Consider the following 23,597-nt stretch of genomic DNA (forward strand, 5'->3'; position numbering starts at 1 on the left):
AGAGGGGAAATGGAACTGGTTTCAAAATTTGGCTCCTTACAATGGCCTTCTAGGAAGACTAGTGCAAATAGTCAGCTAGAGCAAAAGCTTGGTTTATTTAGGGCTATGTGTAAAGTTTTCAGAAACTGTGGAAGTAAATTTATTTATTTGTTGGCAACTGACAGTGGTGATATTCAGCAAAGACTTACTGCAGTTATTAAATTTTTGGTTAACAGTATTTAGAAGCTGGAAACCAGCATACTAGCAATTTGGTATCAATTCATAATTATTTGGAGGCATAAGTCTGTTCTGTTTTGGTTTTTAATGGCGTGAAAATTCTTAGAGTTAGCTCAAACTGACCACTGATAGCATAGCTTTTTCAGTGTTGCTTGAGATGCCATGGAGAAGTGCAGGCATCTGTAACTGATGTGATAGTGTTCATGGGTTGAGACTAGAGCCTTTTATGTTACAGAAAGAGTGGCGATTTCAGTCTTCCAGTATCAATATGAGTTTCCAGTATTTATTTAAAGGTAGTATTTACACGGTGTGAAAGAGCATGTAGCAAAGTTCAAGAAGAGCAATAGTAGTGAGCAAAGCTTTCCATTGGAACGCAGGATGCCAGGAAATAGTTACAAAATCACAGAACCATTGAGGTTGAAGGAGACTTCTTCAGACCATCTGGCCCAACCTCCCTGCTCAAACAGGATCAACTGGAGCAGGTTGTCCAGGCCTGGGTCCATTAGGTTTTGAATATCTCCAGGGATGGAGACTTCCCAGCTTCTGTGGGCAACCTGTTCCAGTGAGCATGAGAGGCAAATGACACAAATGGAAGAAAGAGAAACTCAGGCTGTAGGTAAAGAAAACATTTTCATCCTTAGGAAGTAGTAAAAGTGGTTGCCAAAAGAAATTGTGTTGTCTCTCCATCCTGGGAAGTTTTCAGGACTTTACTGGACAAAGCCCTGAGCAACGTGGTGTGCTTTTATAGCTGTGCCTTCTTAAAGCATAAGGTTGGATTAGAGACCTCAGGGGGACCCTTCCCACTTGAGTTAAGCTTTCGTAACTTGATCCAGTTATTTTCCTCATTTGTTTTAACTGATTACTCTTAAACAGTTGTATATGCTGTAATTCAGTAAGAAATGCTACTTTTTTAGCGGAGCTTGAAAACTATTTAAGTAGGAAAATGGGAAAGTAAATTATCTTTTTTAATAATTGCATTTCTTGAACCTTTCAGAAGGCATTTTAAGCCTTCTGGTGTGGCACAAGTACCATAATGAAGCAGGAAATTCATTAGGTGGCTCAGACTACAATAGAGGAATCACCATGCAGGTTCCTGATGTCCTGCCATTTGTTTGCTGCAGAGAACTTTCAACTGTGAGGTTAGATGTGTACAATTTAAACCATTATATGAGAAGCTTCTCTGGCAGAAAAGACACATTTAGTGTATTTGTGTGTGTGCATGTGTATGCCTCCTCAGTTAATCATCATTTGTGCCTGAAGCTTGCATCAGTCTTTAACTAAAAAAAGTCAGAAAACTTGGTAGTATTTAACAGCTGTATACGGTTATCTTCCAAGCATCAAGCTGAGTTAGTGAGCATCAAGTTAATTGCCTTTGTACTTTACAATTGAGATATTTTTCTTTATAATCCTCTAAGAAAGAGAAGACTGACACAATTTACTCAGTACTGAATTTCAGTATATCTCTTATCAATATTGCATTGTGGGTCATGATAGATATATTCAAATAATACTCAACCTTTTAATTCAACTGGTTTTGGAGGTGTGATGCTTTGTTCCCTTTTTATCTTTGCTGAAATAATTTTAAAATATTGCTTTTCTTTCCAAAAGATGCAGCTGTGAGGTCCATCTGTTCGTCAGAAAATTTGTGCTTCATCTTTTTTTAGACAAACTTCACAGCCTGAAAGATGTGTGGTTACAGTGTTGGGGAAGAGTTGTTTGCTCTTCCCCATAGCTTTTGTGACCTTAACAGTCATGAAAAAAAATGGGCATGTAAGATATAGTTGAGCTAGGTTTGATAAGGGTAGGGACTGCTGAAGCTTCTGTTTATAGTTATGCCACAATAGCTCAATATTGGCTTGCCAGGAGACTTGGAGAAAAGTAAAAAAATTAGTAAACAATTCTAAGCATTTATTTTATTTCTTTTCAACATGCAAAAATTCAGTGGGTAGAATTTGAATAGCTAGGGGAGCATTCATTCTTATCAATTAGACTTTTCCTCCTTCCTTTACTAATTCACTGACATATATGCTACTCATTTCTGCAGTCAGTAAAGTATGCATGTGCAGACAACAGCTTCCTTCATTAACCAGTCTTAGTGTCTTTCTAGAGGAGGTCCACTGTGTTGACTGGATGAGGAAGGGTCCTGTTTAGAAAATGTGCCTACATGATGTTACAGTGGACTGCTCCAGAAATACTTGAGTTAAGGTAGCTGTCAACAGGGCTATAGCTGCATTGACCCAACACTCCCTGCTTGGCAATTATTTGTCAAATAACCTGGATAAAACCTCACATTGATGTAGATGCTTGAAAGCCGCTACTACTATAAGCAATGTAGGCATACCTTGTACTGGATGATGTAACTAATTCATAGCCTAGCATAAAGGAGCAGAGGGGCTAAACTGCAATTTTATATCATTTTTATATTGCTTCTCTGGAGGTATTCGTAAAAGCGATCTCTGCTTAGTGAATACAGTTGCTGGCTGTGGCAACGCAAGCATAATGTTCTGTGTGCTCACTGCATAATGCTTTCCCAGAGACTTTTATCTTAAAACCTGGTTTCTGAAACTTACTGTAACAGTAGCAACAGAGGACTTTGTCAGTCTTTCATGTATTCTTGGTCAATAGTCTGTTAGTGAATGAACTTGTTTGTCCTAGCTCAAAATGTTAACTTGTTCATAGGTACTCCTTTTCTCAGACCTAGGCTACCAAAAATGTTATTATTTGTAACTGAGGAAAGAAGTGGCCAATGCAAAATAACTTTTTTTTTTTCCCTGCAGTGTGTTAAAGTATAAATCCATTTTTTCTTAAAACATCAATACAAATGGAAAAAAAAAATAAACAGCTCTCATTGGTTAAGGTCTATATGAGTTATAAATTAATCTTATTTTGTTTATGCTTATTGCGTCTCTTGTGAAACTTTTCTTTTGGATATATACCTCTTGAAAATGTTTAAAATCATGTAAAAGATAGTTTCCAAAGTTTGTGTATGTGACAAGATTGTAAATCTAACTTTCTAGACTTTGTGTGAAGCACCAGCCTCACCAATAATCCTTGAGGTATTTATTATATCTTCCTATCCAGATGAGTAGGTCGTGTGGAAATAAATATGCATATATTTATTTAAATATATTATAGATATTTTTATGTTAATTCCTGTTAGTTTGTAAGCTTGGAGACTAATAAAATGAAATCGAGCTAAAAAAAGCTGTGCAAGGTATTAACTCTAGAAAGCTTTAATTTTCCCCAGTGAGTGACACATTTGTCTTCTGTCTGCAAATCTGGAAAATTTATTTAAATGCATGCTTCCTCTTTTCTTTACATAGAATTAATGTAGGCAAGAATTAGGCACTGAAAGACAGGGTAAAATCAAATTTGATAGAAGAGTTACAGTTGAAAGCTTGGTGAAAACCTGTCTTTTTCTTGCAAATACAAGAAGAGTTATCATAGTATCTTTTACTTCTATTTGATCTGAATTTACTATTGTAAGGTACAGTATGTAGATTAAACCTTTGAAGCATTCTTTGGTTGTCTGAAGAGCTATATGTGAGTTAGGTATGGTTATGAATATGTTCTTTGAAAACTGACTGTGGAAATTCATTCTCTGTGTGTGTGTGTGTGTTCCCTGTCACCAAAGCTATGGGCTGAAGTGGAGCGTGTCCCATTGTAATCTCATTTTCTCTTAGGAGTCCCAGCTCAAACTCAGTTCTGTTGCCACTTTTTCCTAAGAATCCCTTTATTTCAACACCTTGGGTCAACTGAGATGCTGTTTCTGCCTTTCAGTTCCTCCTGTTCTGTCTGGAGGCTGTTGTCAACGTTTCTTGTAATATGTGTATTCCTAGATGGTTTTGTTAACCATTGTAGTCAACCATGCTTATCTCATGCTCTCCTCACAAAAGCAAATCCTTTTGTGTTGTGGTGAGAATTTAAAACTTAGCCAGATGGGTCTTTGAGGAAGGCTTGTCTTCAGAGAGAGAATGAAGTATGTGGTAGAGCTCTTAAAGTTGGTATGTTATTACCAGTTTCCTTTAAAAGATGGGACAAGAGAGTCAAGAGAGACCCAATTATTTTTTCCACTGAAGGAAAAGCATGGATTTGCTTTTTATTTGACACAAAAGTATTCAACAATAAGGAGCGCTCCTGACAACCTGGTCTATGCAGTTTGACTGCTTACCAGGCTGTGTGTTTGTTCACTATAATCCTTAGTTCTTGAATGCCTGACTTAAATGTAAGTTCTACAGGTCTTTCCACCCCACCCCCAGTGAATAACCTCTATCAACATTTCAAGGGCAGATTTGCCAAAGAAAAGATGGAAGGCTCAAAAGGCATTTTTTATAGGGTATTTAGATTTGTTAGTCTCTGAAGTCCTTAGTTCCATCTGTTTCTTGCTTGATAGGACCTGATCTTTTAAGTAAAACTTTCTTGTGTGAGTACTTACATCTTCAGTTTTCGTTCCTGCTGCTCAAAGATAAGATACTTTACTAAAAGAGCTAAGGTGGCTTTGCCCCAGGAAAGAGAAAAGTGAAATTGTTTTAAAGACTGCTACTTGAAATTCTGTGTGTATCTACATTACTCTGAAAGATCGAGCCTGTAAACACATCTCCGGCTGTTTGTATTTTAATAAGAAATGAAAAACCAAAAGCCTGTTGAATAGATACATAAAAAGAGGGTCCATAATACAGTTACAAAAGTGTCTTACCTCCTCCCCTCTCCCTTAAATTGTCTCTGGATAAATCAAATTGCTGTCAAGTACATGTATGAATATCTAAGGCATATGTAGGTCAGTGTGTTGCTTAGACTTTCAAAGCTATTTGCACATGTGCACAAACATTAGCATTTCACATTAAACAGGAACTATGTTTGAATCTGGGCCATAACTTGCATAATAAATTAAGAACAGTGAAATTAAAGTGTTTAGTCTGTCACAAAGTACCCATGTGTTGTTATCTATTCTTTTAAAATAAAGCAGCTGACATAATTCCTGTTGGAAGATGCTCTTGTTGACTTTTCAAAAAATAACATTTGGTCGTGTTCTGATTTTTTTGCCAGGTGAATGTAAAGCAGTGAAGCATTGTGAAGCATATAAACATTGATTTCGTTACCATGTACTAGGTAACAGGTGCCAAGACTTTGATTAAGTTTCTTAACGCTTTCTCTGTGCTGATTTTTTTTTTTTATTTAACTTCGTAGCTGGTTAAAATAAAGGGGCACTTAACAGTATTATTTTTTATTCAACTACTTAGAAGGATCTTCCTCTTAAGATGGGGAACTAGCTACATGGAAGCAATATAGAGACCCACATTGTGTTCAAATGTGAACAATTCAGGGTAAGTAAAGGTGCTTTATCTCAACTTACACATGCCTGTGTTTTTGTTTTTCTTTCTAATATTGAGGCAACACAATTTATAGCTAAGAAGACTCTTACCGTGATGGCTGTGCCATGAGAGAAGGCAACCATCAGATGCACAGCAAAAGGAACTTATTTCTGAAAATAGTTGCGTTTGGTTTCGATCACCTGGCATGCAAGTCTGCTGTTGAATTTTTTGAACTCTGCATGTTGATAAAGGTGTTTGCTGCTTTCCAAGAAAGCTAAAATATACTTAAGCTGTTTTAATGCTAGAATTTGTGAAACCTTTATTAAATAAAATATTCATTTGAAAAATATCGTGTCTAGCTGCACAAACCTTGCAAGTCATTCTCGTGAAGTTTAACGTTGCTCTCAACAGTTTCTCCTTGGTGATGAAGTTTTTATATAGGGATTTGATTTTTTTAATTTGATCATTGTAAGATAGGCAGAATTCTGAAAGAGTTATGTAAGAAACAGCTTATTAACATGGAGATATATAAGGAATGTCTTTATTATGCATGCCTCTGTCAGCATGAGGCTCTGGAATTGCAGCTCATAGTTCAGATGCATGCTTTGACCTGAACGAAACTTCATATTTTTACTCAGGTTGTTTACAAGCACAAAGCCAGTAACCTGGTATCCCTTTAAAACAATTTATATAACCATTAAAAATGTAAATAAAACTTATAACACATGCAGTATTTATGTAGCACTTAGTAGACTATGTAAATTGGCTAGAAACATCTGTCTGCGTCTGCAAATACTATAGCTTGCATGACTGCATTAATAGTCATGAATCTATAACTGAGAATTGGAAAAACTTGAAACAAGGCAAGTGCATCTGCAGCTGAACTAGTCAAGGTATAGGACATACCTAGTCTGTGGAAGATGTGGACTATTTACAGGCTTATTTGGTGTGTTTACATAATGTGTGATTGCTAACAGCACTTTGTCTGTTAAAAAAATAGGAATAATATTGCTTCAGAATCTGAAAGCATAAAGTGTCATTTTCCCTCCTACTCATGGCTTCACAGAAGATCCACTTTTTGAAAGCAAGAAGTATGGTTAAAACATATTTTTTAAAAATGCAGTCTTTTAACATAGACTGCTGTAGTTAAAATGTGGCACACAAGACAATTTGATTGTTGAAATGTCAGTTCCACTTGTCAGAAAGAATGGCCAGAAAATTTTTCTTGGGATGGAATTTCTAAGAAGAATTGAAATTAGAAAGTAGGTGTTGAGAAATGCTGTTTGTTCTGTTACTGTGTAGTGTTTCATAATAGTTTTCATTATAAAGCAATGAGGAAAGTTAAGGGTAAATTCCTGTGTGGGAGAATGAGCATATAGGCTTTCCAGTTCTCTTGATATATGCTGCTATGCGACATGTGGAGCATTGCAGTACACAGTGGTTGTTCTAATGCTTTTTAGCTTGTTGGGGATCTTAACAGAAGATTTTTTTTTTTTTTTAGTATCTCTGTGTGTCTGAGCATGGACATATAACTCAGCAGGAGTTTAAAAGAATACTATTAAAAAGAACAGTATAGGTTATTCACTATTAAGATAGTACTACAAGATAATAATATTTAGTCAAATGCTGGAAAACAGGAGGAGAATGACCATTTACTTTGTGAAGGGTGTCATAACTGTCTCCAGTCATGACCTCTCTTGTGCTCAGCCTAAGCTGGCACACGTTCATCTCTGCAAGCTCGGGGCTACCTGATATAATCCCTGCTAAGGGCTGCTGCACATGCGCCCAAATGCACAAGAACTCTGTAACACGCGAACATAACTGAATCTGATGCCTAACATAAAAGATCTGTTTTGTCCAGCTTTATCTTAAACAGGAAGGTTGAAGGACACAGTTATAAAATAAGTTCTCATCACTCACCTTGATGACTTCACAGGACAGGACAGCTGAGATGGTGGGATTGTCTGGCTTTTTCTTGGCCACCTTTGTTCACTCTCACACAAGTGGCTGCAGTTGTCTCTGAGCCTGTAGACAGCCGGGAAAATCTCCACTGAGGGTACTGAGCAGGCACAATATGTTTTGTGTTGTAGGATATACTTCCCATTGCAGTGTGTTGTGGTGCCTGGTTGGTGCCTAGCATCGGCATCAGCACTGTCTACACTTAGTGCTGGAGTGCAGTAAGTAAGAACTGGTTATTAAATCAGAACTGGTTGTAAAGTCAGAACTTGGTGCAAAGCACTGATGGGGATGGACACAAGTGTCCTCAAGGTAAAAGCTGCTTGGAAGCAAATTGTTGGTTGAAGAAAAATGGTTTGAAACTATGTGTTCATTTTGAAAACAGTGACATCTGCCTTGTACAATAATTGTAAAACTTGTAGTTGGTTGGTGTACATATGAGGGCTGAAAACTTCCTCTAAAAGAGAGATTAAAGACAAAGAGTCATGAATGAGTTGCTTATATTGCATTTGGAAGATTATGTAGACCTTTTATGTAGTTTATACTTGTTTGTTTGGGCATGGGGTTTTTTTTGTTTTGTTTTGGTGTGGTTTTGGTTTTGTTTTCAATCTTTAAGTAGTAGTGAATCTTGAAGGGAATGTGCTGGGCATGGATTTAAGTTGATTGTGATGATAAGGATTTGAATAGATCCTTTATTGCCACTTTTCAAACAACAACAAAAAAAGTCCTTTTTTCTTTCTGTCCACTTGCTTTCATAGATATAGTTGGCTGCTTAACATCTCTAAAGTTAGTATTGTGGTGCTTCCCAGAGCTTTTTATTTATGCAAGCCTATTTTGGTCAGTACTTACTTTTTGTTTTTGTTTTGTCAGCAGCCATGCAGCAGGTCCTGGATAACCTTACTGATCTGCCAACATCGACAGGAGCTGAAGAAATAGACCTGATTTTTCTTAAAGGAATTATGGAAAATCCTATTGTAAGATCACTTGCTAAGGTATTTAAACTTCCTGCTCTGAGTAGAATCTGGGAATATTTTACCTCTTAAATTATTGTGTGAACACTGAGCATGGGCCGAGGTATTAACAATGGCTTTTATGTACAGCATGTCTTATTCAGAATAAGACTTGAAGGAGTTCTTGAAGGTGAAGATTTGGTATAGTGTAATTTCTGTTCACACTGATTTGTTGTTACATGGAAGAATCTAGAGGAAGAAGAAAAATTCCGAGAATCCATAAATAATGTGGTAAAAATATTTATGAAAAAAATGTCAAAATACTTAAAATTAGAAGCAGTTGGCTTTCATATAGTCTTGTGAACACTGTTGTGTGCAAAACCCATATGCCTTCTGACTTCTGGCATTTTTGCCAAAGGTGAAAAGTGAGAGCAATAACCTTCTTTCTCCTGTGGCGTAAACAAGTTTTCTTTTTGTCTTCGTCTCAAAATGGCTTTCTGATCAGCCCAGTGAAATATACCCACCATGCCCTTTCCTGGATCTCAGAGTAATACTGGAACCTTTGATTGTCAGCTCTGTGAGACATGGGCTATCCTTAGTTTTGGTCTTGCATTATGAAAATATTTTATTTATAGATGGTAGCAATCAATTACAAATATATAAGGTGATATTTACAAGAAATCTTTAGACTCTGTAATTAAAATGTAGCGTATCTTACCAGTAGGAGATGCAGTCAATATTGTACAGCACTTATATTCTTTCTTAGTCTTACTTCATAAAAATAAGCCCCTCTCATGAGAAAAAAACCAGTTAATTTAAATGTAGCTGTCTCTTTAATATGAACAAACATCTGAAAGCAATGCCCTCTGGGCAGGCACAAAATACTCTAAAGGATTCTTGTGCAGGGATTTTGCTCAGTATAAAAATCTGGAAAGGAAATCTTCTCATAAGAATTCATATAAGAATTTACTTCTGTTTAGCTGTTCAAAAAATTAGTTGTAATTGGGAGACATTGCATAGTAATAAACTTAAAAATAATGGAAGTGTCTCATCTGCTAGTGAGATGACTGCAGAGGGAAAGATTTGTGTACTAAATTTACTAGAGTAAGTAAAAGCATTTTCTTACTTAGAGTTATTTCCAGCTTCGGTATCTGCTGCATATGTCCTCTTTAATATTTATCATGAAGAAAATGTTTGTTGCAAAGCATTTTTTTTCTTATCAAGAATTTGTGCTTTAATGGCCAATTACAATTATGTGGAATTTAATGACTAGCAGATGTAAAAAAAATGCGTGTAATGGAAACAGATTCTTAACTATAAACTTGCTTTATCTAGAATGCTGAAAGGTTTTAATTGTGTTCATATGGCATGACCATACTTATATTTTCTTTTGTAATTATTTTGGAAATAAGCCCAAAACCTCAGTCCTAACAAGCAGAGCTAAATAAGGACAAGATCAAAATGACAACACACTTCATTAAGTATATATAGTTCATATATATGTCCATTTGTGTCTAAAAATACATAAAACTTGTTTTTCTATGAGAAGACTGAGTTTTAACAGAATAGGCAATTCTCAGGACCCTGACATAGTCAGATTATTTAAGCAGATTCATTTCAGACTAGGCCAGAAATATAAAAGTTTTTCATTTTCTTTTATTAGTTATTAAGACTAATAATTATGTAAAGTATCCCAAAAAGGGCGAGAAGAAACTTAGGGAAATGTGTCATGAGCCATACAAGCTTATTTTTCTTTTCAGTCCTCAAAAAAAATGAAGGCAAGCAATAAGCATAATAGTTAGTTTATAATATTTTGCAATGCAGAGTCTGGCTAATATTTTTAAAATTGCGTTAAGTTCATTTCACGCTTTTTCTGTCTAGAATAAAGGCATCAAGGTAGAAGTTACAAATCTTTTTTGGGGATAGGGTTCTTTTACTGTACCTTTCATTCTTCAGTAGGTGGTAGGGGAAAATGTAAAATACTGTGAAATGTATTTTCCTGTCATTTACTGATGTTTGTAGAATCATAGAATAGTTTGGGTTGGAAGAGACCTCTGAAGGTCATCTAGTGCAACCCCCTGCAATGAGCAGGGACATCTTCAACTAGATCAGGTTGCTCAGAGCCCCGTCCAGCCTGGCCTGGAATGTCTCCATGGATGGGGCATCTACCACCTCTCTGGGCAACCTGTGCCAGTGTTTCACCACCCTCATTGTAGAAAATTTCTTTCTTCTATCTAGTTTAAATCTACTCTCTCTTAGTTTGAAACCATTACCCCTTGTCCTATCGCAACAGGCCATGCTAAAAAGTTTGCCCCCATCCTTCTTGTAAGCCCCCTTTAAGTACTGAAAGGCTGCAATAAGATCTCCCTGGAGCTTTCTCTTCTCCAGGCTGAACAACACCAACTCAGCCTGTCCTCACAGGAGAGGTGTTTCATCCCTCTGATCGTTTTTGTGTCCTCCTCTGGACCCTCTCAAACAGGTCCTTGCCTTTCCTGTGCTGAGGTTTATGCTCAATCCTAACTAGCCTTTAATAATTGTTATGCTTTTTTGAAAATAGTTGTTGAATTTGAAACATGAATGGATGTTACTCAGTTTTGCTACCGAACTGTCTCATTAAAATTATTTTCTCCTAAATTGTTAACTATTCTTTTCAACCTCAAAACTTTATATTCTTTCCTGCAGTCATACTATTGCTTTTAGTATTGTTGCATAGCGTACAGTGTACCAGATGAATGCCTAACCCAGACCAAAGAAACATCTTAGGCATAAACACTGAGTCCAGTATTTAGGATGTCAGATTGTTGGAGGCAAAAGCCGTACTATTTGAACATTTGGCAAGTATAATAAATATTGAATGAATCAAGAGACTCAACTCAGTATCACTATTTCTGAAATGATGAACTGAAATGAAAAAAAAAAATAACACTTCATATCCTGCTACTCCCCTACATATTACAGGATCAGAGGTTGTTGACTGATAAACTTTCTGTTTCTCAGTATACGCATGGCCTTGATTTTGGGGTGAAGGATATCTGAATTTAGATTATACTCTTGTGTTAGTAGTAGTATTTTAAAGAAAATGAGTGAGAAAGAAAGTAACCCATACTCTCTAATCTTACAAAGGATTTGTTATTGGTATATGTTTGAAAGTCAGTAAATTTGTGTTTTTACTTGCTGTAAAAGAAGTAAACTTTAAAAGAAGGGTATTGTTTACTGTATGTATTATGTATTATACAAAATAACATTCCCTTATTAAGGAGAATGTGCGTAGGTGACAGGCTTCCTATGACTTTATAAACATGGTCATTTGGTTTGTGCATGTTGGTGTTGGGGAATGTTTGAAATGTCTTTCTCTGTGTTAAGTTAGTCTTTCCAGTGTTTGGTCATCAGTCCTGCAGAAATACCATTTTATAGATATGAAATAGAATTTAATATTCAGATGATTTCAGGAAACAAAGTTTTAGTAAAATTTTATTTTAACATCTGTTTTAAAGCACTAAGAAGAAAGTGCATGTGTGCGCATACCTTCAAATTATATATATTGGAAATATATATAGATAACTGCCAAATATATCTGTTATTTGTTGTGTTTTTACATGCCAAAGCAATTGTTCTTTTTTTTTAACTTGTAGTTGCTATGGTGTTGTAAATAACTCTTAATTGAGTGCATTGAGAATTAGTTATTTTTGGCCTCCTCGTATTCCTGTATTTTATGATACAGCACTACCTGTAATAAATCAGTGATGCATTTGGATTTATGAGGTGTTTCTTATGTAGCTGCAAGCTCCTACCTTTCAGTGAATTTAAGTATCTGCAGTGCTTAGGAAAGTGTTATGTCTGCGACAATAGCTCTAGAAAGAGATGAAAAGGTATCATGGAATCACAGAATGGTTGAGGTTGCAAGGGATCTTAGGAGGGCATCTAGTCTAACCTTCTGCGCAAGCAAGGTCACCTGGAGATGGTTGCTCAGGACCACATACAGATGGCTTCCAACACAGTGGAAAAAGTGTTTCCTGATGCACAGAGGGAACCTCCCATGTTTTAGTTTGTGCCCATTGCCTCCTGTCCTGTCACTGGGCACCACTGAAAATAGCCTGGCTCCATTGCCTTTGCACCCTCCCTTCAGGTATTCATACAGATGAGATCCCTCCCTGAACCTTCTCTTCTCGAGGCTGAACCGTCGCGTCTCTCTCAGCCTTTCCTCAAATGTGAGGTGCTCCAGGCCCTTCATCATCTTCCTGGCCCTTCACTGGACTCCCTCCAGTATGTCCAGAACTGGACACAGTACTCCAGGTGTCGCTTCACCAGTGCTAAGTAGAGCTCAACCTTCTGGCAACAGTCTTCTTGATGCAGCCCAGGATACTGTTAGCGGTCTTTGCTGCAGACTTTTCTTTAGCATTTCCTTTACTTGTGCAGATTTTCCTTTAGAATTTTCTGTTTTGAAGGTGTTTGAATGGGAGGAGCCGAGGGTAGATGCTTCTCTTGCAGACTTTATTTTTTTTCTGAGCAGATTGCATATTTCCTTTTTTGTCCTTCTTATAGAAGGTGTACTTGCACTAGGTTCTGAAACAGGAAAGATCTGAGGTGCTATTCTGTTCAGAGAGGACTGTTTGGTGTATGCAGCATAGATGTTATAGGAAATGAGGACATATGAATACCTCTGACAGGTGCTGCTTATAAAGTGTGCTGGGTCACGTAGTTGAGCATGGAAAATCCTTCAGCAGTTATAAAGATAAAATATACACGTTATACTATATGTAATTTTTCTGGCTTTCCTGCTTAAGGTTGCACCAATAAATTATTTAAAAGGTTTATATATTGGAACTACTTGAAACTTATTTACAGTATATTCTCATTTATTTAATCTTACAGGCTCATGAGCGACTAGAAGATTCTAAACTTGAGGCTGTCAGTGACAACAACCTGGAGTTGGTGAATGAAATTATTGAAGACATCAGTCCCTTAGTAAATAAAGATGAAAATATTGCAGAATTGGTTGGAATACTCAAGGAGCCTCATTTTCAGGTGCCACCTTTTTACTGGGTATTACCAACTTACTGTATCAGTGTCCACATATGGATCTAGGAATAATAATGAAACAAAAACTGAACTGCGGCAAACTTTAATATGTAGGACTTTAGTCCAAATGAAAGGTCAAGTGGAAACCATGTGAAGCTAAGAATGAGCATGATTTTATTCTTTGATATCACCTCAAGAATATCTTCACTCATTGTATTAAAATCCACTGCAGTTTCTGTTATAAATATTGGACAAACATTTACTATATGACTGGAGTTTCCATAACAATTCCTTGAAGGCTTCATCTTTAGCATTTCTAGGTGGTCTCAGTTCCTGGTACTGACCATTCTGCATTTTAGTTCAGCTGTTGGCATTTGTACTCATGTGTAAGATGTACAGTTTGCAGAGTGAATGAATGTGCTGCTTCTATGATATGATCTGCTCTGCAGGTTAAGTTGAGAATATGCATCCTTCTCACTATTGCTCTGCTTAACATAAATTAAGTTTTGACATACACTTGTCAAAAGCAGATGTTTTTCCATAGCTGCCATACTATGGCCAGTTTCCATACTGACCCTTGAAGATTAGGGTTTGTAAGTCTATGGCAGATTCTGGACTTTGTAGGCAGGCTTCTGGTGACTTTAATACTTAGGTATTTAGGTACTTATAGGTACTTAGGTACTTACAGGTTTCCTGTAAAGAACATAAGCAAACCTTCTGCCACAGTATAAATGTGCATCTTTTGGCAGACAGGTATAGAGTCATAGACATTTTTTGGGTATATGAGTTTAAACACACTTTTTTTTCTTTCTAAATTTTCAGTTATATATTATACAAACACAGCAGTGAGGTGCATTACTGTTTAACGTAGATAAACACTGTAAATGCTATCAAGCTGTGTTGTGGCCTGTTGGAAGAGGAAACACTCTAGGAGCTCAGCGTTTGATGTCGTAGCCATTCTGAGTGCTGACAGTTCCTCTGTCTCTTCTAAGAGCAGTATGTTGGCCTCCCTTGTGCTCTTATTTATCCAGAAGGGCATCATAACTAAGGGATCAAAGACTATGATTTGGAGACTTACTGGTGGATAAACCTGCAAATCGATCTTTGATCTCTTAGCAGAAAATGGTACTGGAGAAGGAGAGGACGAATTTGGAGGAATTTGTAGTTACAATGCAAAAAGATTGGAATTAGGGGCCAACTAGTGCAGTGACAGACCTGACAAAGATCCGTCATGTTAGACAGGGAAACTAAAGCTGACAAGTCAAAGAGCGTGAATCAAAAGATGAGGAGGACTTAAGTGCTTGAGTAGACTGACTCTGAAAGGTGCTGCAGCAATGACCTCTGGAGAGAGAGGGCAAAGACCAGAGGCTGGGCAAAGAATCTTTGTGGTGGAGACTGGAAGTGGCTGTAGGAGACTAAGATCAAATATGAATTTTAATTAGGGTGAATAGCCAATAATAAGATAAACGCAACATCCATTCCTATTCAGTACTCATATTTAGAGAGGCACATGATTCTGGTATCAGTTACTCCGTAAATTCAGGCTTAAGCAACTTACAGATTTAATTTAAAAGTTTCAAAGTAGCAGGCGAACAAAAATGCCAATATTTACACTGTTTCTTGTACATATATTGTTATTTGATTTATAAAGAGCAGACTTGAAATTGCATATATGCTATGTTAACTTGTAGTTTTGCTCTGATCTTCTGTTAGTGCTTCCTAATTGTACATTAAAGGTCCATTTAACAAATATCTCTTCTGTTTTCCTTCCCTGTCCTCATCAGTAGGCATCTAGTGAGGACTGTAAGGCTAGGACAAGCCAACAAGTGATACCTTCCAAAATGTTTCCTGAGGATTTGGTGATTTGGTGCTCAAATGTCTGAGTGAGAAGTAGTATAATCCACCTGTGGTGGTGTTCTCTTCTGTCAGGCTGTTCAGTTGTTTTTTTGAACCCATGTGAAAGCCTTTCTTTCACAACATCCCCCAGCAGAGTGGAGACTATGATGTTTTGCGACTGTCACCTGTCAAATTCACTTAATATCCCCTTGTTGCCCCCTTGAAACTAAACAGTTTTTCTTAGTCAGTTTTTCTGTGTTACTTGTGATTTGAAAGACCTCATAGTCTATGTGTGTCTGTCTCAAATAAATAAACAGGAGGGAAGCAAAGCTGTGTACGGCTTCCTAGAGTCATTCACAGCAGCATGGGTTTATGAAGTGGTGTCATAATTTCCATTGCATCTCCTACTCATTGCCTAAAAATTCCTAGTATTTGGTTTGCCTTTTTAACAGATTGTGAATAGAATAGAACAGAATAGAATAGAATAGAATAGTTCCATTGGAAGGACCTACAATGATCATGAGGTTCAACTGCCTGACCGTTTCAGGGCTGGCCAAAAGTTTAAGCCTATTATTAAGAGCATTGTACAAATGCCTGTTAAACACTGACAGGCATGGGGCATCAACCACCTCTCTAGGAAGCCTGTTCCAGTGTTTGACTGCCCTCTTGGTAAAGAAGAGGTGCCTCTAGGCTCAGTAAATGTAGAGGTGGGTTGTTGGTTTGGTTTGGTTTTGTACTGTTTACATCTGAGATACCTCTTCTGAGTCTATCAGCTAATATGTTAAATTGGAATTGTGTTTTCTCTTGCAGTCAGTGTTGAATTTCATTTGCCTTGTTCTGACTCTGTTGCTTATGAGGTGCTCCTGCAGCTTACAATCAGTTGTTTTATTCCTCAACTAGTTTAGCAGCATCAGCAAACGCTGTAATTTAACTTCTCAGCCCTATTGCCTAGATGACTTATCTGACATGTCAGTGTATTGGCAGGTGCAGAACCAAGCCCAGATGCGTGTGGGAAATCCCCTGGTGACATTGATTGTGAAAACTAATAATACTATATTCCTGGCCCAACTTTTTCTGTCTTTTAACCAATATTTTCATTGCTTGAGAGCCTTACTGCTTATCCTATAGTAGCTTTGTTTCTTTGAAAGGCTTTGATAAAGGAGTCTTTCAAAGGCCCTTTTGGGAACTGATCTATATTATCAACTGTAATTGCCTCGCTGCCATGCTTGGTGACTCTTTCAAGGAACTTAACTAGATTTGAGAAGTATGACTTCCCTTTTTTAAAGCATGTTGATGCTTTCGCATGATCTGTATTGTCCCATTATTCTGTTTTTTTATGGAAGCTTCTGATTTCTTTAGTATCAACATCAGACTTACTGGTTCGCACTTTGTTGACTCTTCCTTGGAACCCAGTTTAAAAATTCATGTCATGATTATTGCATGCTATGAACAAGATTGCCTGCTGCCTCTTTTGCTATACTATTGGGTGGGTCATGGGTATGTAAGAGAAATAAGCTATTTCTAGAGCTCCCTACTTCATTTGCTGCAAAACCTGGATGTTACAGAAAAAATTAGGTACAAAAGAAAGAGAAAATACTGGTTGATGGTTAAGATAGCTAAATGCTGCCCTGGAGAACTAGCCTATCCTTCACTCTGTCAGAATTAATTTAAAAATTAAAATTAAAATTAAAAAAAAAAAGTCTGAAGCAGCTTTAATTTTTTTTAATTATCATTTTCTAAGTGCCTTTTGTGAGGCCTTCAGTGTTACTTGGAGAAACAATGAGCAATTTTGGCTGCTATGTGCAGGCAAAAAGCAGCTACTTACTTTTAAAAAGTAGATCTGATGTGATTCAATTTTGAAGCCTAAAATTGGGGTGTGTTTTTCTGTCCTTAATTTTGTGCTTCCATTCCTCATCTGGAGGCAGGCAACAAAGAGAACTGAAGCCAAAGTAGTATTATTTTGATTAAGTGTTTTTATTTAACTGATATCATAGTTATGACCACTCTGGAATAGCATTTAGGAAAATTTGCAGACCAAAATATGGCTACAATAGGCTTTCTAAGGCTCAGGGAGGCTATATGTCTCTCTCTGCAAATGAAACAGAAAATTAACTAAATACTCAAGAAATAAATGCTGTCTTTTCTTCGTCATTTGGTGCAAGGAAGCATATTCCAAATTCTGCAAGAAGGGCCCTGTAAGGAAGAAAGGAAAAATACAATGTAATTTTTAATCATAGAAAATGTAATCTGCATCCTTTCTCCAGTTCAGTAAATGTGTAAACAAGCCACCTTGACTTGACTCTTTTAAAGTTTTATGGACACTATTATGTAACTGTTTTAGAGACTGATTCTGTATTTTACAAATGAATGGTGCCACTTTAGCACAGCATCATCTTAGAGTTGTAACCTACCTCAGCATGCAAGTATCAAATGTGGTATACAAGTCATCAGTGCAATAGCTTATTGGAATGTATCATTTAGTGGTGAAAATACTGAATTACTCTGTTTCTTTTACACATTTTTACAGAAGATACATTGCGGACTGGCCTCTGGAGTACAGCTGCCTGTTTGGTTGTACTGCTGTGTTTGACTGACTGTCTCCCTTTTTAATTTTCTATCTTCATTCCTGTCTTTTTTTTTTCCTTCCACTTTTTACCCCCTTCAACTAAACTTTTCAAGGGTCAAAGTGTAGAAGATACTGAGTTCTTATGAGTTTCACAGCATTGATGGCTGACCATCAGGCCAGTATGTACTGAAGCTAGAAACTGCTGCTTGACCTTCCAGTGCCCACCACAGTGGGCACCTCTGCCCATGTGGGTAACTTAGAACATGGCAGATTTGCCAGAGCATGACCCACCTCTCTGGGTACAAACCCACTGCTGTACAGGTGTATGTTGTCATAGGACAAGGGGTAATGGTTTAAAACTAAAGGACGGGAGATTCAGGTTAGACACGAGGAAGAAACTTTTTACAACGAGGGTGGTAAAACACTGGCAAGGGTTGCCCAGAGAGGTGGTAGATGCCCCATCTCTGGAGAGATTCAAGGCCAGGCTGGATGGGGCTCTGAGCAACCTGGTCTAGTTGAAGATGTCCCAGCTCATTGCAGGGGGGTTGGACTACATGACCTTTGAAGGTCCCTTCCAACTCAAACTATTCTATGAAGTGCCAGGTGGCACATGCAATGCATAGAAAAGGCTCTAGCAAGTCTTGCTGGAACAGTAGCTGGAGGGCAGAATAGAAGAGTGATAAGAGGTTGCCTTGAGGGAAGAGAGAGGAGTTGAAAGTACCGCACTGTTAGAGTGATTAAACATGCAGAAGAATCACTTCTGCTGCTTATGGAAGAACTTGTTCAATTACTTTCACCTTTTCAAGAGTTATGCAAGCTGTTCATCCTAATAGAGTGTTCTTCTGGCAGTAAAATACTAAATCTGACAAGCAGTCAATATTTTCTTCTAATAGTTAGCTTTGTAATGGCTAATCATACCTTTGAAATGTTTCTCTTAGAAAAGTGATCTTAAATACCTTCTAGACAGATCTTAATTTAGAGAGTTATTTTCCCCACATATTCATGCCTCCTTACCAGCCCCCCAGTTTCTCTAAGATATTGATTTCCTCGCTTTTCCAGAACAACCTTTAGAAGTGTCTTCTTTTTCACATGTATATTAGGGGCCTGTAGTCAATTTATTAAGTTATAGCATTTAAAACAGTGTTATCAGAGAAGAGTAGCACATATTTAGTGCATAAAAGAGGAACAAAAATATTTTAAGTACTTCTGAGGCCTGAAGTGTTAGGAGTTCTAAATTCAAGATCATAGTGTTATTCTGCTCTTTTGTATTACCCCAAACTTCAGCCCCCAATTTGTAATTTAATTGTTCTGTTGGATCATACTGGTGTATCTACCTGGTTTGTCAGTGGCAATGTGTTAAAACATGTATAGTTGGTGCTAGGTTTTTTTCATCTTGGAAATGTAGAAAGATCCAAAAACGTTGCTTGCAAACATTGGCGAACAGAGATCTGTTCTCCTGGTTTCTGGACTGGACATGTCTTGGATAATGAAGAATTAGAAATTGCTGCCACCTGACAGCTGTTTGATTTAAATAAATGATTGTTTTTTCCTATTTAATTTGGTTTGGTTTCTGTCCACAGTATCAGAGCAGCCACAATAAGCAGCTGTCTTTACAGTCTTAATGGCAGGGGCAAAATTGGTGAATTAGTACTTCCTTCTAACATGAAGTTGAAATATCAGCAAGGTCATAGTGTAGTGGGCAGATTAAAATGACTGTTCAGGTTTGTGACACTTTGGGGGCTTGCGTGTTGACTTTAGCACTAAACTAATATGGTTGCACAACTTTTAGGTTAGAGGTGGCTTACAAAAGGATGGAGCAGACTGCATAGCAAAGTGTTAAATGTTGCCTGCTCACCTGCTCTGCTTTCTAGTAGTTTGCCATCTTCCTCTGGCATGTGCATGTCACTATCAGTCATAGTCCCCATGATGTCTTGGTTTTGGTGTCTGCTCTTTAGCTACTTACTTGACATCAGTCAGTGATCTGACTTAAGACCATATCTCATCAGGTTTGAAACAAAGCTATGTTGTTTGAGGCCTAGTGGGCATCTCCCCTACTTGCTTTTTTTCTCGTATCTGTCAGTGAGATTCTCTGCGCTACAGGATGCTTTATATTGAACTACTGTATATGGTGGCTATAGGCTGTCCCTTTTCAAGACAGAAAGTCTCCATTGTCTAATTTCACAAGTTTAATCTTGTTTTGCCTATATGTATTGTCTTATAAATCCTTTCTTTAAATCTTAAAGTATCTTTTATGATAAAATCAAGTCTAAATTGCCTTGTCTTCCAAATATGATAATATTTATTTGGATCTCCTCCTTTTGCTTTGTATTTATTTATATGGACTCATCAAAACACCATTAACTATGAAGTCTGAGCTCTTGTCTTCCACAAAGTGAATTCTGTCAACTTGGATTCATTTCATAGTAGAATTCTGCCTTGGCTTTATGCAAGCAGAAAGTACTCATTCTGCAGATTGCTAGAAAGCCCTGCGTACCTGTAATTATCTAAATTACTGTGGAGGAAAATTTTATTTCATTAAACACAAGTCTCTAATGATGAGTTATCTTTGGGGTTTTTTTTGTTGCAGTGGCTTCATTTACTTTAACCATTTGCCTAGATAGTGTCTCATTAGGCGAAAGATTATTTTAGGTACTCCTTTTTCCATCTTCATTGCAAGATCACATATTCTACCCAAATTAATTACATTTCTCTATATATCCTTAAGAAGAAGCATTTGTATTTACAAAAGAGAGCACATTCGCCAAGACAGTGGGCTTATCAGGCCATGTGACTACTTATATGTCAATTTTTGCTCCATTCCATGTGAAGTAAGAGTTTTATGATCTGGCCTCAAAAGGGCAGATTCAGTGCGAACTAAATCCTTTTGCTGATGGTTATTTCATGGTTTAAAAAAGGATCTTTCTGTTCCTTTGCAGTCCCTCTTAGAAGCACATGATATTGTTGCTTCAAAATGTTACGATTCCCCTCCTTCTAGCCCAGAAGTCAATAATTCTTCAGTGAACAACCAGATTGTTCCAGTAGATGCTATTCGTATACTTGGAATTCACAAAAGAGCAGGAGAACCACTGGTAAGCAATTGAAGATGAGTGTGTCTTTAATTTAATGTGTGAGTGAAAACATTTGTGCATGCCCTATTTTGTGCATTACATTTTAATTATTTCCATTATTATGTTGTGTAATTTAATGGGTGATAGGATCAGTATTGAGAGGTTGAAATAAGAAGATAATTTACATGTTCTTCATCCTGTTCTCTTTAAGAGATTATGGGCTATTGAATAGACAGTCACTAGGCTGAATGACTTGCTAGCATAATGAACTTAAGACAACATCTGTTTAGTCCTGATACAAAATGACAGGATTGCATGCAATCAAGAACAATACAGTCATCATTTGGTTGTATGAAAACCTTGTCTGAAAGCACTTTTCTGTCACCTGACGCTTATCTGTGTATTAGGAACTCTTACATTGTAGTAACTATTACCGGCTCTTTTCTTTGGAGTAGATAGAATAACCCATAGCTGTATATTTTTGCTTGAGATAATGGTAAAATGAAATTGAAATTCAAATAATGGTGAACTAGGTTTCACATACCTCTTTCAGGGTGTTACATTTAGAGTTGAGAACAATGATCTGGTAATAGCACGAATTCTACATGGCGGAATGATAGATCGACAAGGTCTTCTGCATGTAGGTGACATTATTAAAGAGGTGAATGGCCATGAGGTTGGAAACAATCCAAAAGAACTGCAGGAGCTGCTGAAAAATATTAGTGGCAGTGTCACTCTGAAGATTCTCCCCAGCTACAGAGACACTGTTATTCCTCAACAGGTCAGTAGCACATTTCTAACAATTCTTTCAAAAGAACTACTACTTGGTACTCTATTGCATAAGATTATTTTAAGATTTTGGATGAAATATATTTTGATTGTTTTGTGTGTTTAATGCTAGCACAAAGGCTGAAATGTAGATACCTGTATTCACCTTTAAGTACATTTTGGAACTGGATTTATTTAGTAGATTAATACCACACCTAATATACCTGCTTAAAAAATTCTAATCAGTACCTAAGATTGATAATTGTTTGTGTACTTCCAGGAATCTTTCTTTGACATCCAGTGACCTCAGATGACCTAGCCATGATCACACTGAACTGCAGTGAACTGCATGTGTTTATAACATGATCAGTGTCCAAGTAATTTGTTTGATAGAATTCAGAAACATATTGAATTCAACAGATGAGCTTGAACTCGTTGACTTAAGTAGGAACTTGGATGGTGGCTATTCCTTATCCTTTTGTTGTTGCTGTAGGCTGTTCATTTCTCCACTGCAGAAGCAACTTGTTCTAAATCAGTGCATTTGAAACATCTTGTAAGACACTCTTCAGGTCCTAATGCCCGTGAGTGTAATAGACTATGATTATGTTGAGTAGATGCTGGGGGAATGTGCTGTGTTGGAGGCAGGTCCACTGTTTCTTCTGCTCCCCAACCTGGCAGAAAAAAGTCGAAGATGTTTCCAATCTACTGGTGCAACCTACTGTTTCTTTCCCTGCATCAAATTTGAGTCATAAGCAGTCACATATCTTATTTGTTTTAAAACATTAAGTTAATGGCAAAATTACTTATTAAGATTTCACAAGCCTTGAAGACAGGACTCACATTCTGAGAATTTTTCTTACATTTTTAAGTTATTTAAAGTCAGAATACTCCATTGTATATACTGAAATGCAAAAATGAGTGTTTTGTAATATGTTGTCCAAATAGAACAGTTGACTTTTAAATTTTATCATGAGGCTCCTTCAACCAAGGTTTATACTGCTGATTATTTCTACTCTCTCGGTTGGTATATGCTTTTTTTTTTCCCATAGGTTATATTTTACTTGCCAAATGCAACTTCGATCATGTCAAACTTTTTATGCTATAGGTAAAGACAGTACTTCAGTTTGACAGATGAATTAGTAAGGAAGTATTTTATAATGTTTAAGCTTTGTAAATTTTTACACATTTCAGGTTTTTGTGAAGTGTCATTTTGATTATAATCCATATAATGACAACCTCATCCCATGCAAAGAAGCAGGTTTGAAATTTTCTAAAGGAGAAATTCTTCAGATTGTAAACCGGGAAGATCCAAATTGGTGGCAGGTTGGTAAAAAGATTAAACTAAAAGAATGAAAAGTTTCACTAGTTGCCCTAAAAAATAAACTCTTTAAGTTATTATCTACTTCCATTTAACAGCAGATATATATGTGTATATATATATATATATAAAAGTATTTACACTGCAATCCAATTTCAAGCTAATATCAAGAATATTAACAATTGAAATACTAGAAAAAATTGAATGTTATAAACTGTATATGTAATGCCTGTTTTGCCGGTACTACTATTTACTTGTCTTTGTTCTTGTATTGTAAGCCTAGACACTCTAAGATCAGTTAAGTGGACAGTTCCTAGCAGAAAGTCTTAGGTTAACTATGTTAATTGTGGTAAGCCTTCCCTGACAGCAACTGTGGAAGAAGTGGATCCCTTCCTGAGTGCTCAGAGTTGAGGAAAGAGAGGGAAATTAACCCTGTGGATTGGAAGAGGGGTGAGAATAGCTACTTGTAGAAGCTGTATCTTTTATTTCCACAGTGGTGGTCAGTGTCTGTGAGCTGTAACATGCATGTTCATAATCAAAGTGTTTGGCACTATTTCACATATTAACAGTTCATCCTGCTTTAAGATT

At 37.0% G+C, this 23,597-nt stretch overlaps 1 protein-coding gene across 1 annotated transcript in view; it reads left to right on the forward strand.

Moving 5' to 3' along the window:
* PALS2 (protein associated with LIN7 2, MAGUK p55 family member) overlaps positions 1 to 23,597 on the forward strand; it is a 53,715-nt gene that overhangs the window by 22,872 nt on the left and 7,246 nt on the right. The window contains exons 2-6 of the mRNA XM_065628857.1: positions 8,358 to 8,476; positions 13,307 to 13,459; positions 20,792 to 20,944; positions 21,477 to 21,704; positions 22,883 to 23,014. Of these exons, the coding sequence (XP_065484929.1) occupies positions 8,360 to 8,476; positions 13,307 to 13,459; positions 20,792 to 20,944; positions 21,477 to 21,704; positions 22,883 to 23,014 (783 nt within the window). The 5' untranslated portion in view covers positions 8,358 to 8,359. The remainder of the gene's footprint in view (positions 1 to 8,357; positions 8,477 to 13,306; positions 13,460 to 20,791; positions 20,945 to 21,476; positions 21,705 to 22,882; positions 23,015 to 23,597) is intronic.

The sequence above is a fragment of the Caloenas nicobarica genome, chromosome 2, assembly GCF_036013445.1.
Source record: "Caloenas nicobarica isolate bCalNic1 chromosome 2, bCalNic1.hap1, whole genome shotgun sequence".
Lineage (NCBI taxonomy): Eukaryota > Metazoa > Chordata > Aves > Columbiformes > Columbidae > Caloenas > Caloenas nicobarica.